Raw genomic sequence first — 14,175 nt, 5'->3', positions numbered from 1 at the left:
TGGTAAATGGTTATGAAAACAATCTTAGTTTTCCTTTGCTCTTACAATGTTTCTCAGGTTTATGTGACCCCATCAGTTAGGATGTGGGCTCCTAGAGGCAGATGAAGGAATGGCAGAAAAATTAGAAGAGTTCCTCTTATGCACAGTTGTTAAAATTCTCTAATGTAGAGGAGCAAAAATAGGCTCCTCCACCTATGTCTCACCACAGAGTAACCAGGCTTCTCAGAGTTATAGAGCTACTGCTGCTTTTACTGATTTATATTGTTTTCAGGTACGTAAATTAGAGACTTGATGTCAGAGGGTATTACTCACAATTTAAACGCAATACAAAATGCAGCTATTTAGTGCAGCTATTCTGTCTGCTGTGACAAAGTGCTCACATGTAGAGTCAGTTGCCTAACTGGGGAATCAGAGTTTGTTTTTTCTCCTCTCTATTTCAGTTTCTTTCTATCAGTCAGTCATCCCTGGTTTTGCAGACAAAAAGAACTGCTAAGCCGTTTTTTAAAAAACATGTATCACATAATGTATTCTTTGAGGGTTTGAGCCTGTGCCCATTGAGGTCAATAACAACGCTTCTATTGACTTCAGTGGTACAGAATCAGGCCCTGAGGCTCAAAGAATTGCTGTACTGTTAATCCCTTGGAGCTAGGAGGGAAAAAGGGCTTGTAAATGCATATCCCACTGCCAATAAACGGATGCCAAGCAGTTAGCATTTCTTGCACCAAAAGCATATGCAGTTTATACCCACATAGGTTTTTAGAAGTCTAGATGAATGATATTCCCTCCCTAGCCTCCCCAAAAGTCACATCACTCCAGTCCTTAATAAACAATGTCAGCCAGATGCATTCTGAAAGTAAGACATAATTTCCTAAAAAATAACAGAGCTAACTTTTCTACCTTCTGCTTAAAGCATCATTAATTAGCAACCCAAATTGTGCTGAATTAAGCCCAAACACAATTCCAGCATATTTATATCTAGAGCAGAAGTATTGGCTGCTTGTTTTATTATCTCCGCCATCATCGATCATGTACAGTACATTTTACAGAGTAAAGTTTTGAAATGATTAACTGCCCTGTTCCCCCATAGTACTTCGTACATTTGATCGATTTCTAGTCATTTCATTCAGCCCTGACCTTGCTGTGTAACAGTCATTTCTATAGCCCCAAATCCAGTTAATCTGTGATTAGTGTCTGAATTTATCTCTGAACAACCAAAATATTCCAATATTAACTAATCTTTGCTTGTGTTTATATTCCTTTCGGCTTCCTAAATTGTTGTTATGGCATGATTTCACTACTCTGCATACAAAATGTGGGGCCAGATACTGAGGTCTGTAATCCTGTTTTTAGGCAGAAAAATCTTCTATTGAAGATGAAAGTACAACCCTAAAATTTTCTCATTCTCCTTTTTTAGAAAACAGCTCTATTTGGAGGAGAGTACCTGTCCATGTCTTTGAAATACCAAAAAAAAATCAGGCAAGATGGGTGAAGGTTAGCGAGGATATAGACAGTTTTCTGACAGTCAGAATCCAGAGGCAGGAAACATTATTCCTGTGTTTGTGTGAAAGAACTTTCCTTTGCATGCTGCTCCTGGAACAACAGAGCTGCTTTTGTGATCAAACTATCTTTCATCTCCAAATCATTTTGGGTAAACTGAATCGTGTAGTCCACTGAACAGAAGGAAAAGTTGTGAAGCCACAATACCTGCTAACCCTCACCTAAGCAGTTTTGCCCAGAGAGAGTGGTGTTTATTGCACATCCTCACCCAGCAGTCCTGCTCAAGGCTTTCAGGGTTCAGAATCAGTTATGCTAGCTTTCACACCAAAATCAGGCTTTTGCTCCTCTCTTTCTTCTGTTTGCCAGAAAGAGCAATACATCTTGCAGGCGCTGGCTGGATTCTTATGAAGTTTCAAAAGGATTGTTCAAAAGTTTCAGTGTGTTACGCTTGATAAACCCCACTGACAGGCTTCAAGCTGCAAGGATGTCACTGGGGGTACAATTAGAAGGCAGTGGTATTGCACAGAAACCATCACACGTCTTGTATAGTGTTTAAAGACTGTACTTGGTTGTGAGACTGGGAAAATGTAACCCAACTCTGTAGGCCCAAATGAGTTTGCAGAACTGAAAGCTTGAAAGTGCATTTTTAATCTTAAAAGGAATATGTTTGATACAAGTAATGGAGAGATACTTGGGACTCCACAACGCTGTTTTGTTACAAAGCTAGTGGGAAGTTTTTCATTTCAGGGTCAGTTAGAAGCATTCCAACTTCTGAATCGGAAATATATTTCCTCTTTCAGGGAACGTACACATATATGTGCTGCATGGTTTTAAGACGTCATTGTCCTAACCTTATCAAAATGAAATTAGAATAATGCTTCATCCTTCTCGCATTTGTGATCTAATAACTCAGTGTCTAGTGTGATGTCCACTCAAGTCACTGAGGGTTTGTACTTGGAATCAGAAATTTGTCTCAAGGTTACATCTTTATATTTCAGGGCCTAATAACTCTGATAACCTTGACAGAGTCTGTGAACTTTGAAAAATGCTGTTGCTACTAAGAGCTGCCATTCAGTTTCTCTTTGGCTTGAGTAGCTTAAATGGTCTGGTGTGTTCCAAACCTCAGTAATTCAGCAAAAGCCTTTTGATGAACACCAACTAAATTGAAAGCATAGATCTCTCCTGATGAACAAATTTTGGAAATTTTAGTTATGTTTTATCATCAAAAATGAACATTGCTGACGGATGTGAGAAGTGCTGTCAGCTGATACGTGTGCTTTTAGCTTACAGCTATAGTTCTGAGGAACGAATTATTTTCATGTATCTATTTTAGAAGATCACTATCAGCTTATTTGAAATGTCTCATAATCAAGGCATACATGAGTATAAAGTTGTGGGGACTCTGCTATTTGACCAAATTATTCTTAGTAAATTTAAGAAATTCAGGAATAATTTCTTATGATTTTTGAAAAAGCTGGTTCATACATTTCGTACTGAAAATAAACAGAAATTAGTTGACTTTCAGTTCATTATTGTGCAAAGTATGGCAAATGCATTCATTGAGAACAAGTAAAACAGCTGGATTCTGGTCTTGTTTTAAATGCAAATTTCAGCGCTCTTATGAAGTTCCCAATGTCATTTCCAATGTGAAATAGCTGTTAGCTTAAGCAAAGCTCCCATTGCAATCAGGGAGGCCATGGCCTGAGATAAAACTACAAAGTATATCTGGAATACATGACCAAACACACAGATCAAGGCCTATGTCCATCATGGCCTGACATTTACTTGGCTTTGCCAGTAGGACTGCAAGGCTGTTTCTCAGGCTTCTTATTGTGTCACTGACTTGAGTTTCTTTATATATTGTCTCTTGGAGTGTTCTAGAACAACAACTGTTTTTCCTGAATTACAGTTCCATCCTCTGGCATTTGTGTCATCTCCAAGCCTCTTTTTCCTTCTCAGACAGGGTCCTCTACCCAGAATCGTGTGTGAACTGGCATGTTCGAGTGATATCACCAGGCTGGTAATCATAATTTATCTGTACAAAGAATTCCTATTGACTGCTGACTGAACAGGAGCTGAGGGAGCTCCTGACACTCTGAGGATATTTTACAGCTAGCCATTTTTGTATCTACAATGCAGCCTGCTGAGGTGGCATCTTTTAGTATTCTTCTGCAAAAAGATTCAGAGCATGTGGAAAAAAGGGTTAAAAGCTGAGTGGAGGTATATGAACTGGCAGGTAGTTTCTAGCAAGAGCCAAATGGGAGACAAATGACTCAGAAACTACAGGGTCCAGGAGTCGTTATAGTCCAATTCATATAGAATTAGAATAATGCTCTGTCTCCTTCTTGCTTATGACAGGTTTTATTTGCTTTCATGCTTAAATACATTGGTAAGTCTGTAAGAGAGATATTTATTCTCCAAACTGAATCCATAATCCAAGCAGATGTATATAGCAAACATACGATTTCATGTGTGCCCTAAAGCCAAACTCCTCCTTGAAAACTTCATAACTGGTGACCTACTTAGAAGTTGAGTTGAGCTTTAATGGCAAAACCAGATTCAAAGTTCATGTATATCTAGGCATAAGGGCCTGTGCGATGCTGTGTGGAACGGGGTGGCCCTAAAAGTATGAATAACTTTGCAGTGAAAACATGGCCTTTGGTACTGCTGTCATTGGCTTTCACCTTTGACAGCAGAATGTTTCCCTAAAAAATAGTGGAAACAAATGCTTTCCAAAAGATTTCCAGCATGTTGCTTTTCATATGTAGTTAATACTTCAAAACCTTGTAACAGCACTCCAGAAATTTACAGCAGCAAGGAGCCCTATTTGGCAACACCTTTCCAATTAATCTGCTTTTTTTTTTTTTTTTTTTTTTTTTCTCCAACAGTATAATTATGTTAGAAATAAGGAAAGCAACTGTGTATTCATGGTCCAATTTAATGGGCCCCAATACTTTGCTAAAGCACTGCAGTGGATCAGTTGGAGTTAATTATTATACAAGATTACACTGCAAATAACAACAGTACATCAAAGTAATGTGTAAAGTCTGCCATGCAACACAAAAGCAAGAACTTTCAGAGTTAAGTCTAAAATTATGTGTTTGCATTTCCTCTTTAACTCACTACATCACACTTAGTGTTTGCACCCCCGATGAAACCTTGTGTAAAACTGGCCACTTCTTACCTAACACTTCTGATGACTGTGTATAGCCACCTAACAGGAAGGTTCTAAGGTCAGTTCTGAATTGTCTTGCTTTCAGAAATTTAATTAACTGATTTATCACTGTGAAACTAACTGTTGGGTTGGATGCTTCTCAGACCCAGAGTGTCCATAACCTAGATGTAGGTGGCAAAGCTCCAGTTCCTGAAAAAGAGTGATTTTATGTAAACAGATTTCAAGGTAGAACTACAAGGTGATGTCTCTGTGACCTTTCCCCAAAATAGAATGGTCCATACTCTATTTTTTTATACTTTCCGTATATTTAATTTTATACTTTCTGATGTACGAAGAACAAGTAGCTTATGAGAGAATTGAAATAAAAATTCTAGTCTTGCCTCTCCTCTCCAGTCTTGTCCCTAGCCTCTCGTGCACCTCAAGAATATGGATATGGCTACATATCCTACAAAATAGGCTATTAGCTTTATTCAAAGACCACTGAAGTCAATAGAATGATGTTTAATAAGTGTAAAGGTTTTAGATTACACTCTAGGCTACTGCAAGTACCAAGGAAATGGCATCTCACTCCTTTAAAGGAAAGATTTTACTTAACTTACATTTATTGTTTTTCATTTTTTAAGGTACACTAGTGAACTACAGAAAATGGGGTGACTTCCTAGACTTTGCCAGTCAATAACACTGTGAAGTCTGCTCATGAAGTTTCAGCAAGCAAAACTTACTGAAAGCAATGGCTATATATACAATCCAGTGCTTTGTCATCAAAAATAGGATGTTTTAGCAACATCTTTAGTTAGACAAGCTTCCCATAAATGGGCAGTCACTGATAGCAGTGACCTTGTTTGTTAGTGCTTGAGTGCTTAGTTAGACACAACAGAACTGAAGTAAAAACAGGATTATAGCAGTTTACATGTTCAACATTGGTTTCCAGATAATCTGATACTAAAACATTTAAGAGATGATAATAAATAAATATATCTTTTCCTGCAAATCAGGACTGTGGACTCCTTGGGGCTCATGGGATACTTCTGAAGCATCTGCAAAATGTAATTAAGAAACGTAAATCTATTGTCATTTGACTTCTATTTGCTGCATAAGAACCATGGCAGATCTACTGGAAAATACTTAAGACTCTTCAAATTGATATAAGGTGAGAATTGCTACTACAAAACCATTTTGCAGAGTTTTTTTTTTTTTTCCACTTCTGATGTCTTTTATTGTGCTGAAAGAGCAATCAAATAGTCAGTTTCATACTGTAATTATCAAGATCCAGCACAGTTGCTATAAGGTGTGAGTTACAAAGCCAAACAACTTTTAATTGGGACTAGAAGTTTTATAAAGCATGAGAATGCTTCTGTTGACATTGGCTATAATGTTAATATAAGATCTTTTCAAATAAACTACTGAGTTTCTGAAGGGTTTGCTGTCTCCTGAACACTGCAGATTATCAGAACTACATTGCATTATTCATACCAATGTAAGTATACACTGTAGTCGTTTTTGTACTCTTAGTTAATCCCACTGAAATCAATTAAACAAATCATGTTAGGTGGAATTCATCTCTGTGCAGAAAGACAATGCAAGCCCTCCACAATAAGACAAAATATGATTTAAAGACTGTGGATTTGATCTCTTTCAGTATACAGGGGTCAGAATCTCCAGCCTGTGGGTTAGACTGTGATGTTACAATAGGATATATCTCTTCTTCCTACGATTTTTCTCTACTATCTTCTTAGATTCTGGACTGTTCTTTAAATTCCCTGTATTGACACCTTGCTAGCAGCATTGGCATTTTTCTTCCAGTTATTGTCTTGTTAGACCTTGAGATGCTGTTGGAATTAGATGGTAGGTTAGGTATCTAGGTGAGAGAAAATAAAGGTCTAAAAGTAGCAGAGCATACATGAGAGGAATGAGCTGCTCTATGTACCTCTTTCCTCTGAGGAAATGCTTTCTTTTCGTGGAAGTTGCACAGGGAGAGTTTTTTTCATGTTCAAGGTGACTTTTTTGGGTAGTGACAAAGCAAGGGAGAGACAAACACCCCATAGACAATATATTTCCTAGGACTAATGAAGACAAAGTTTAAAGTTCCTTTTCTGTCAAATTTAATTCCTGTATTAATTAATATCTTGTTTATATGAAGTGAATGGACTCTTTAAAAAAAAAAAAAAGCCTGATTTGCTACCTTAGTGCTGCAAAGGCTCACTCCACAAGTAAAAACACAGGTTCTTTGAAATTAACAGAGGGGAATGTCAATTTCCTGCATAACTCAAACTTTGTAACTACCAGACCACTTGCTTAGGGGAGGAGAGGGATCTCTCTCTGATCAAGTGGAACAGATCAAATCCAAAATCCTTAAACTTCAGTGAAAAATGTACATTCTTATTGTATAGACATCCCTTTCCAAGAATCAGTGAGCTTTTTCAACAGATATTTTCACTAAAAACCACTACTATAAATCTGAACTGAAATGAGTCATAGTAATATACAAACAAATACTGGGAAAAAAAGTGGACTTTTGATTGGCAAGCAGTTATCGGAAGTCATTGTTCACTACTTGCAGCTAAAGGAGATTGTCCTTAATATACTTCAGTAATTATACACAGAAATAAAGTAGTGGTCAGATTCTGAACAGAGTTCTAAGTGGTTTAAAAACTGGTTTTAACTTTCAAGATTGCTTGAAAACTGTAGTTATAGGTATGAAAGAAAAAGAGAGAGGATTAATTTTATTAACAGTGTATATGGGATACTGTTACTTTTTTGATTTACTTTTTCTTTAAGTAATAAATATAGATGCACTCAGCAAAAGGGTTTAAATAAGAATTGCAGGGTTATGTTATGCCAGCAGTGCCTAGCGTACAGTTCATCAAAAAGCAGAAGGTAATATAAATTGTTTCTGACATTATGGGACTATAATAACCCTACACTTCCACCACCCCCTAGCTCTTAGAAGGACTAGTAATATGGATTCTTAAGATACCACAACCTCAAGAAAAATGAAGGCGTTTGTACATGCTGTTTCCACATTTGTATTAGTTGTGCAATTGTAGTATACATAGGTTATTACTGTAACAATCCATGCTCAAGTCTGATAAAAGTTGATGCAGGAATTTGCTACCTAAAGTTGAATGTCTCCAATAACAGAGTAATGACTTATTTGTCAACAAGTTTCCTCATTGAGCCTGTTCCTATACAAATCTTGATCACCCTTCCACGTGCTAGAACATATTTCTATATGCCAGACAGCATTATTCTGCCACGGTGTAGTAGATAAAATCCTAGTTCCGATGACAGAGGTAACAAACCTCTGTTGTTCCAGGATTTCACTTGTTGACTATTCTTAGCAAAAAAATAATAACAACAAATCAATGATTCACCCAGTCTCCTATACTGTCTCTGCAAAAACTTTCAGAGAAGGTTAGACATACGATGAACTCCCATCATGTGCAGGAAGACCAGGTCTTCTTTGAGGCACCTAGCAGCTACTTTCTGCCATGAATTATTAATCCCAATAGCTTTTTCATCTAACAGATTTACTCTGCTAATTCATATAAATTTTTAAGGTTTTAAAAACAATTATTTTTGCTAAGACTAATGTGTAGAAGGTAGCTTTATAGATTAGCTATAAACTGCACAGCAGAGTATTTCTGTTAAACTGTCTCTCATCTGCTGCTTTTTAATTTAATTTTATGTCTCTGTTACTGCTTGGTAATGAAAGGTAAACAGGAGAGCTTCAACAGTTTGTTCTATGCCCACTCATAATTTAATCAATTTTAACTAGATGTCCTTTGACCTGTTCTCTGAAATATATGTGACTATACTGTCTATATTCATTCTCCCTCTTTTTATACTGTACTTTCCCTTTGACTGCTGCTATCTGTAGTTTCATCTTCTCCTTGAATCCTTTTGTCTTTGCTTCTCTCCCTGCCTATCACTTTAACTGTAAACTGTCAGTTGCAGAATTAATCGGTTTAGCTAATGAAAATGCTAAGATTAACATAAAGTTCGGTTAATCGTATCTCCTGTTTTTATGAAGAAATAGCCGGTTAAAATAATTTTTAAAAGGCTGTAAAACACAATTGGCAATTATAATCTAGTTAGGTTGGTAGTGGGAGAAGCACAATGATTTCTGGAAACTCGCTGCCTGTACTTCTCTCTTGCAATTAAAAACTGGGAATCACAGAAGTGCTAAAGTCAGCTTAGTGCAGTTAGGGTGAAGTTTGAGCCAGAGAATCCTGGTGTAGATTTTGCCATGACTTTATGCTAAAACCATGGATTTAGTCTAGTAACATCAGAAAGCTCGGTGAGAACGCTGTGTCCCAAATTCTCTAGCATTTTTCTAATCCAGTATTAGACATCACAATGAGAACACATTAGCTAATTATAAATCATTACCTCCTCCTGGCTCAGGTAGATAGTAGTCAGAATCCCCTAGTGTCCCAGGCCACTGTAAATCATCTGAACACGAAGCTCTGATTATCCTGCAAAATCTTGGTTGTATTTAGTTAGGAAAGGTTTGGGAAAGCATCTGGTATGACCTTGGTTACCATGGAACTCATTAACTTGAGTCACTTAACTTCCAAGTATGCAAACTATTTGTAAGGCATTAATATTCACATAAAGCCAACTAATATCATACTAATTTTGTCCTAGGATAGATTGGGTTCACTGTAAGAAAGAAACAGGGATGTAGTCTCTTTGGGATTCTTCAAAATCTGTACAGGATTGTTGCTGTACCATTTGTATATAAAAATATTACCATGAAATGCATAACAAAAAAACAATGTGTTTTGAAAATGTTAATAATAATGTGAATGTTAGGGGCTTCAGGAGGAGAAAGGTGATAATGAAAATTTAGTTGCCTCTTAGCACAGATTCATTTTAGATTATAATGAGACTCCATTTTGAGATGAAGCTATGAAGTACCATTTTACTTGGGATCAGGTACCCATCCTACCAGCTATCTGTGAAAACGAGATTCTGCTATATGCCACCTTCATTACTGGTTATTTAATTTTTTCCCATATGTCCTAACATTTATAACGTTAAACATAATTTCTTTCATATTTTTTCAGAACATCATAATCAGGTGTGTCAAGTGGGGTCAGGCTGGAATACACAACTGGAGAAACAGGAAGAAGAAATTTGTGGGAGCAAGTGCACAGGAAGAAAGCAGGGCTGCTATGAAAGGACACATAAAAGAGGACTTGGAGACTATGTGAAGAATGTGTTAGAAATGGACTGGAGGTAAGTAGAGTGGGGAAAGAGGCATAGTCTGCAACCAGAAAGACAACTTATTAGCCTATAGGAACATGTGTTTCACAAGTATAATGAAAGTCACATAGCTGTCTGTAACTTTCAGGTCTGCTATTTTTACCGAAGGACATCTGAGAGAAGAATGCTCTACAGTAAAGCCCAGCTGTTGCTCGTAGTCTTAATTCTAGATCTGAAACTTCCTGCCTAGGTGAGCTGGATCAGTTGCTTTCCCTGATTCTTACATCTGTAACAGAAGAATACAATCCTGCTTCATAGGCATGTCTACGGTAATTCATAAATAATATTTGTACAGTGCTTTGGGCTAGAAGAGTGCTACCAATATAAAGATATTCTCCACATATCTCTACAGAAAACCATTTCTTTCTTTAAAGAGCTAAAGTGTCAACTGCCATCTGAACCTAAAGCGGGAACATTCCCAGCCACCCTACAGCCTGATCTCTACCCTGCCTGGACTGGAATTGATTCCATCTTCTGGAAATGATTTTTCTAAAGGAGCATGCATATAGCTACCAATGCATGCACCTAGAAGTAAGCAGGAGTCACACGTGTGTGCATAAAGTCATATATGTGCTTAACAGCTCTTTCTGTGTAAATGTGATGCCCTGTTATACATCTGTGCCTTTGGCATCCTTCAAGAGTAGTGGTTTGAAACTGCGTGTGTGCAGTTGTCTGCTAGTCTCACATGAGTACTTACATGAAGCTACAGTCAGTATCACTGGCTAATTATATTGCAAATGCAAAGCCAAGTGCTTCTGATATTATCCCTAACTCAACTGTACATAGACCAGAAAAAAACTACCAGCCTGAGATTAGCAAGGAGGGAGGAAAAAAAAAAATCAGAGGCAGACCAAGGAAAAGTAGTCTGCTGAAATCAGAGGAAAAGAAAACATCAAGTGTAAAACAATCTTCCCTGGGCCTAGGAGATGGACTGGGTGACCTAGTATCTCTTTTCTGTCTCCATTTTGTACAGTTCCATGAGCCTCAAAGCAGCAAGAAGAGAACAGAGCTTCAGGCTCCATACAGTGAGACGTCAAGGAGAGGGATGCAAGATCAACACACCAGAGAACCAAGTTTCCAGCAAAAGCACAGTGTCTCCGTATGTGTCCACAGGCCAGGGGCATAACAAGATTGATGCTCAGCAAAGAGGTGGGTACCAAGAGTTACGTGGGGTACCTGACACCCGTCTGCCTGCTCCCTGTGGAGATCTAGCATCTGTGCTACTCCGGGTCTGTCATTTTCCACAGCATAAGGGGCAACGGAGAGACTTTGCTGGATTTCTCCCTTTTAGAGGAGGTTTGGAAGGATCTAATATTCCCTTGTGCGGGATAAACTCGTCCTGACGCCCCTTCCCACTGCCCTGTGCCATCCCCGGCCCTGTCCCTGCCCTGCCGCCTCCCTCTCTCCCCTCAGGCGGGCCCTCGCCCTCAGCCCTGGCCCCCCTGGTGGCAGCGGGCCCTCACGGCACCCTCTGCCCCCGGGCCCTGCGGCTCCTCAGCCGCCCGCCATGCCCGCCCAGGACCCCGGCCGCATCCCCTCACCCTCCCCGCGGCTCTGCGTCGCCTCCCCCCTTACCTCCCCTCTCCTCCGCCCCTCAGGCAGCCGGCCGCACCGCACACTCTCACACACACGCACACTCGCACACACACACACAGACGCACGCACGCACACACGCGCACACACACACACACGCGCGCACACACACACACGCGCGCACACACACACACGCGCGCACACACACACACACGCGCACACACACACGCACACGTACACACACGCGAACACACACACACGCGCGCGCGCGCGCGCACACACACACACACACACCCCGCCCTCGTCCAGGCGATAAAGCTTTAAAGGGACCAGCCGCCGCCCGTAAGCCCCTCAACGGGGGCCGACGGAGGCCGAGTGGCTGCAAGCCCGCCCCCCGCCAAGTTTGATCGATCTTCCCCCTCCCGGCCCGGGCGGAGCGCCTCGGCGGCTCCGCTCCCCACCATCTTTGGGGGAAGTCCCTTTCTGGGGGGGGGGCGCGGGGGGGCACTGATGGAGACAAGGGGGGGAGAGAAAGGCAAACCTCGCAGCCAATGAGCCCTGCCAGGCTGGGGTGAAGACAAGAGGAGAGGGATCTGAGGGGGAAAAAAAAAGGAAAGGAAGAAAGGAGGGGATCGTCCTCCCCGCTACCTCCGCCAGCATCAGCACCACCGTTGGCTGCTCCGAGGCTCCCCTCGCGCCCATGCCCGAGCCGCCCGCTTCGTGCTAGGGGCTGAAGCGCAGGGGCTGAAGAAAATGGGGCAGAGCTTGCCCCGGACCCTGCTGCTGCTGCTGCTGCTGCTGGCGGGGCTGCTGGGGGAGGCTCGGGGAGGATTCCCCAACACCATCAGCATCGGTAAGCGGCACCCAGTTGCGCCGGGGCGGCGGGGAGAAGCCAGCAGCAGCCGGCCGGGGAAAAGGGGCGAGGGCGGCCGCAGCTGCTCGCGGGGCCAGCTCGGCTCCGGCCCCTTCCCGCAGCCGGCAGGGAGATGCGGGAGCGGTGCCCGGGCTGCTGGGGCGGCTGCTGTTCACCCCGGGACCGACGGGAGGCTGGGGTCCGTCTCCGTGCGGGATCGCAGAATGGTTTAAGGAGCGGCAGCGTGAAGCGCAGCGCTGTGCCCTCAACCTGTGGCCGAGGGAGCCGTCAGGCTGCGGGCGTGCGAGTGAAGAACTTGGGGTTTTGTGCCTTTTTCTTTTTTTTTTTTTTTTTCCTCCTTCATCGTCTGTCACACATCGAGCCCCGCGCCCTGCTCCTCAGGCCGGGGTCTCTCAGCCTTCCAGGGGTAGAGGCTGGGGCTCGGGAGTGCCGGCAGCCACCTGCAGCCCCCCAGTGCTCGCCCCCTCCACCCCCCGCCAAGGGCTCGGGGGGGCTACGGGGTGCTTCGCCAGCCGAACTTCGGGGTTGGCATTTCGTGCGTGTGCTCTGCCCAAAGGATGATCTCACGCCTAGGCTGCTAGTATGCAAATGTAACTTACTACCTCTGCTTTTGCTAACAATTCATTCTGAGATACCTTCTATCCCCACTACTGTTTTTCTCTCTCAACCTAGGTGGACTTTTCATGAGGAACACTGTTCAGGAGCACAGCGCATTTCGATTTGCAGTGCAGTTATACAACACGAACCAAAACACCACAGAAAAGCCCTTCCATTTGAACTATCATGTAGATCACTTGGACTCTTCCAACAGTTTTTCAGTGACAAATGCTTGTAAGTAAATACATGGTTTTAAAAAATACATTTCTTTGTTATCTGTCTTTACGTTCGATTGCTCCCTGGCAGCCTTGAGTACTTGTTCATAGGATACAGTGCAACAAATGTGTGTAGTGACATGAGGCTTAGTGGATTTACAGCATAAGGTGGTTGAGTAATACCTTGGGGAAAGTTCTCTCACCACTTTTTCCAATCCTTTTAGTTTTGTTTTCCAGAAAAACAGCCATGTTGTTTATATAGCAGCACTGTGTAGCCATGATCAGTGATTTGCCACTGAAGTAACATCCCTTTTCTGTTAAGGCTACAGCCTACCCATGTGAAGCAGCATAATTTGCGAATAATACTGTGGAGAGGAGTAAATCAGAAACAGCTGTTCACAAGTGACCTTCAGGGGACAGAACTAGAGGGCCTTCCTTACCTCCTCTGCCCTGAAATACTGCCTTGTTTTCTTACAGTGAAAGTCCTGTTAAAAACTGAAGAGTCTGTCAGCTGATGAATACCATTAGAGCTGAGGGGAGAGAAAATGGAATCAGAATGCTCAGCATTATGAGAAATAGCTGTGCACAAGCAGTGCATATGCATAATTTGAGCCTTTACTAACAAAAGAGGCAAAATAGAACTCTGAGTAGTATTATCATGGTGTTAAAATGCAAAATACCCTTTCTGAAAGACTAATGCGTGTTCTGCATTTAAAAAAGCATTCCTTTACCAATAGTGGCTCCTGAATATTTATTTTACTGACATGTCCATATTCAGTTTTATGCAGCTGTTATCGTAAACCTCTGAAAATGAATGGAGTCTTCTTGCAAGGTAGTTGCATGCACTTTGCAGTATACAGAAATATGTCTGTACATGATCTAAAGAACCTCTGAATGCAATGTACTAACTCTGTGAACAAGATTCCTCTTCATATATTCACAGTATAAAATTTTCAAAGAGGAAGCATTGTACGAAAATACCAGAGTACTGGTGAGTTGAGAACTACTGTGTC

The 14,175-nt window shown here is 41.5% G+C and overlaps 2 protein-coding genes across 5 annotated transcripts in view; one reads left to right on the top strand and one right to left on the bottom strand.

Annotated features, from left to right (window-relative positions):
• Positions 1-11,838, bottom strand: part of LOC311443880 (uncharacterized protein) — a gene marked incomplete at its 3' end in the record, with an annotated part of 82,863 nt that extends 71,025 nt beyond the window's left edge. The window contains exon 1 of the mRNA XM_084534454.1: positions 11,519-11,838. The remainder of the gene's footprint in view (positions 1-11,518) is intronic.
• A 198-nt stretch (positions 11,839-12,036) lies between these two features.
• Positions 12,037-14,175, top strand: part of GRIA3 (glutamate ionotropic receptor AMPA type subunit 3) — a 151,922-nt gene continuing 149,783 nt past the window's right edge. For 2 of the 4 annotated variants that reach the window (XR_014697425.1, XM_084534018.1), the window contains exons 1-2: positions 12,038-12,329; positions 13,023-13,181. Coding sequence is in view for 2 of the 4 variants with exons in the window: in XM_084534018.1 (XP_084390144.1) it covers positions 12,230-12,329; positions 13,023-13,181 (259 nt within the window). In the remaining 2 variants the exon portion in view is untranslated. Of the gene's footprint in view, positions 12,330-13,022; positions 13,182-14,175 lie in introns of all 4 variants that reach the window. The other 2 variants (XM_084534019.1, XR_014697426.1) reach the window with 2 other exon arrangements.

This window comes from Aythya ferina (genome assembly GCF_964211825.1).
Source record: "Aythya ferina genome assembly, chromosome: 13".
NCBI lineage: Eukaryota > Metazoa > Chordata > Aves > Anseriformes > Anatidae > Aythya > Aythya ferina.
This window is presented reverse-complemented; position numbering and strand designations above follow the sequence as displayed.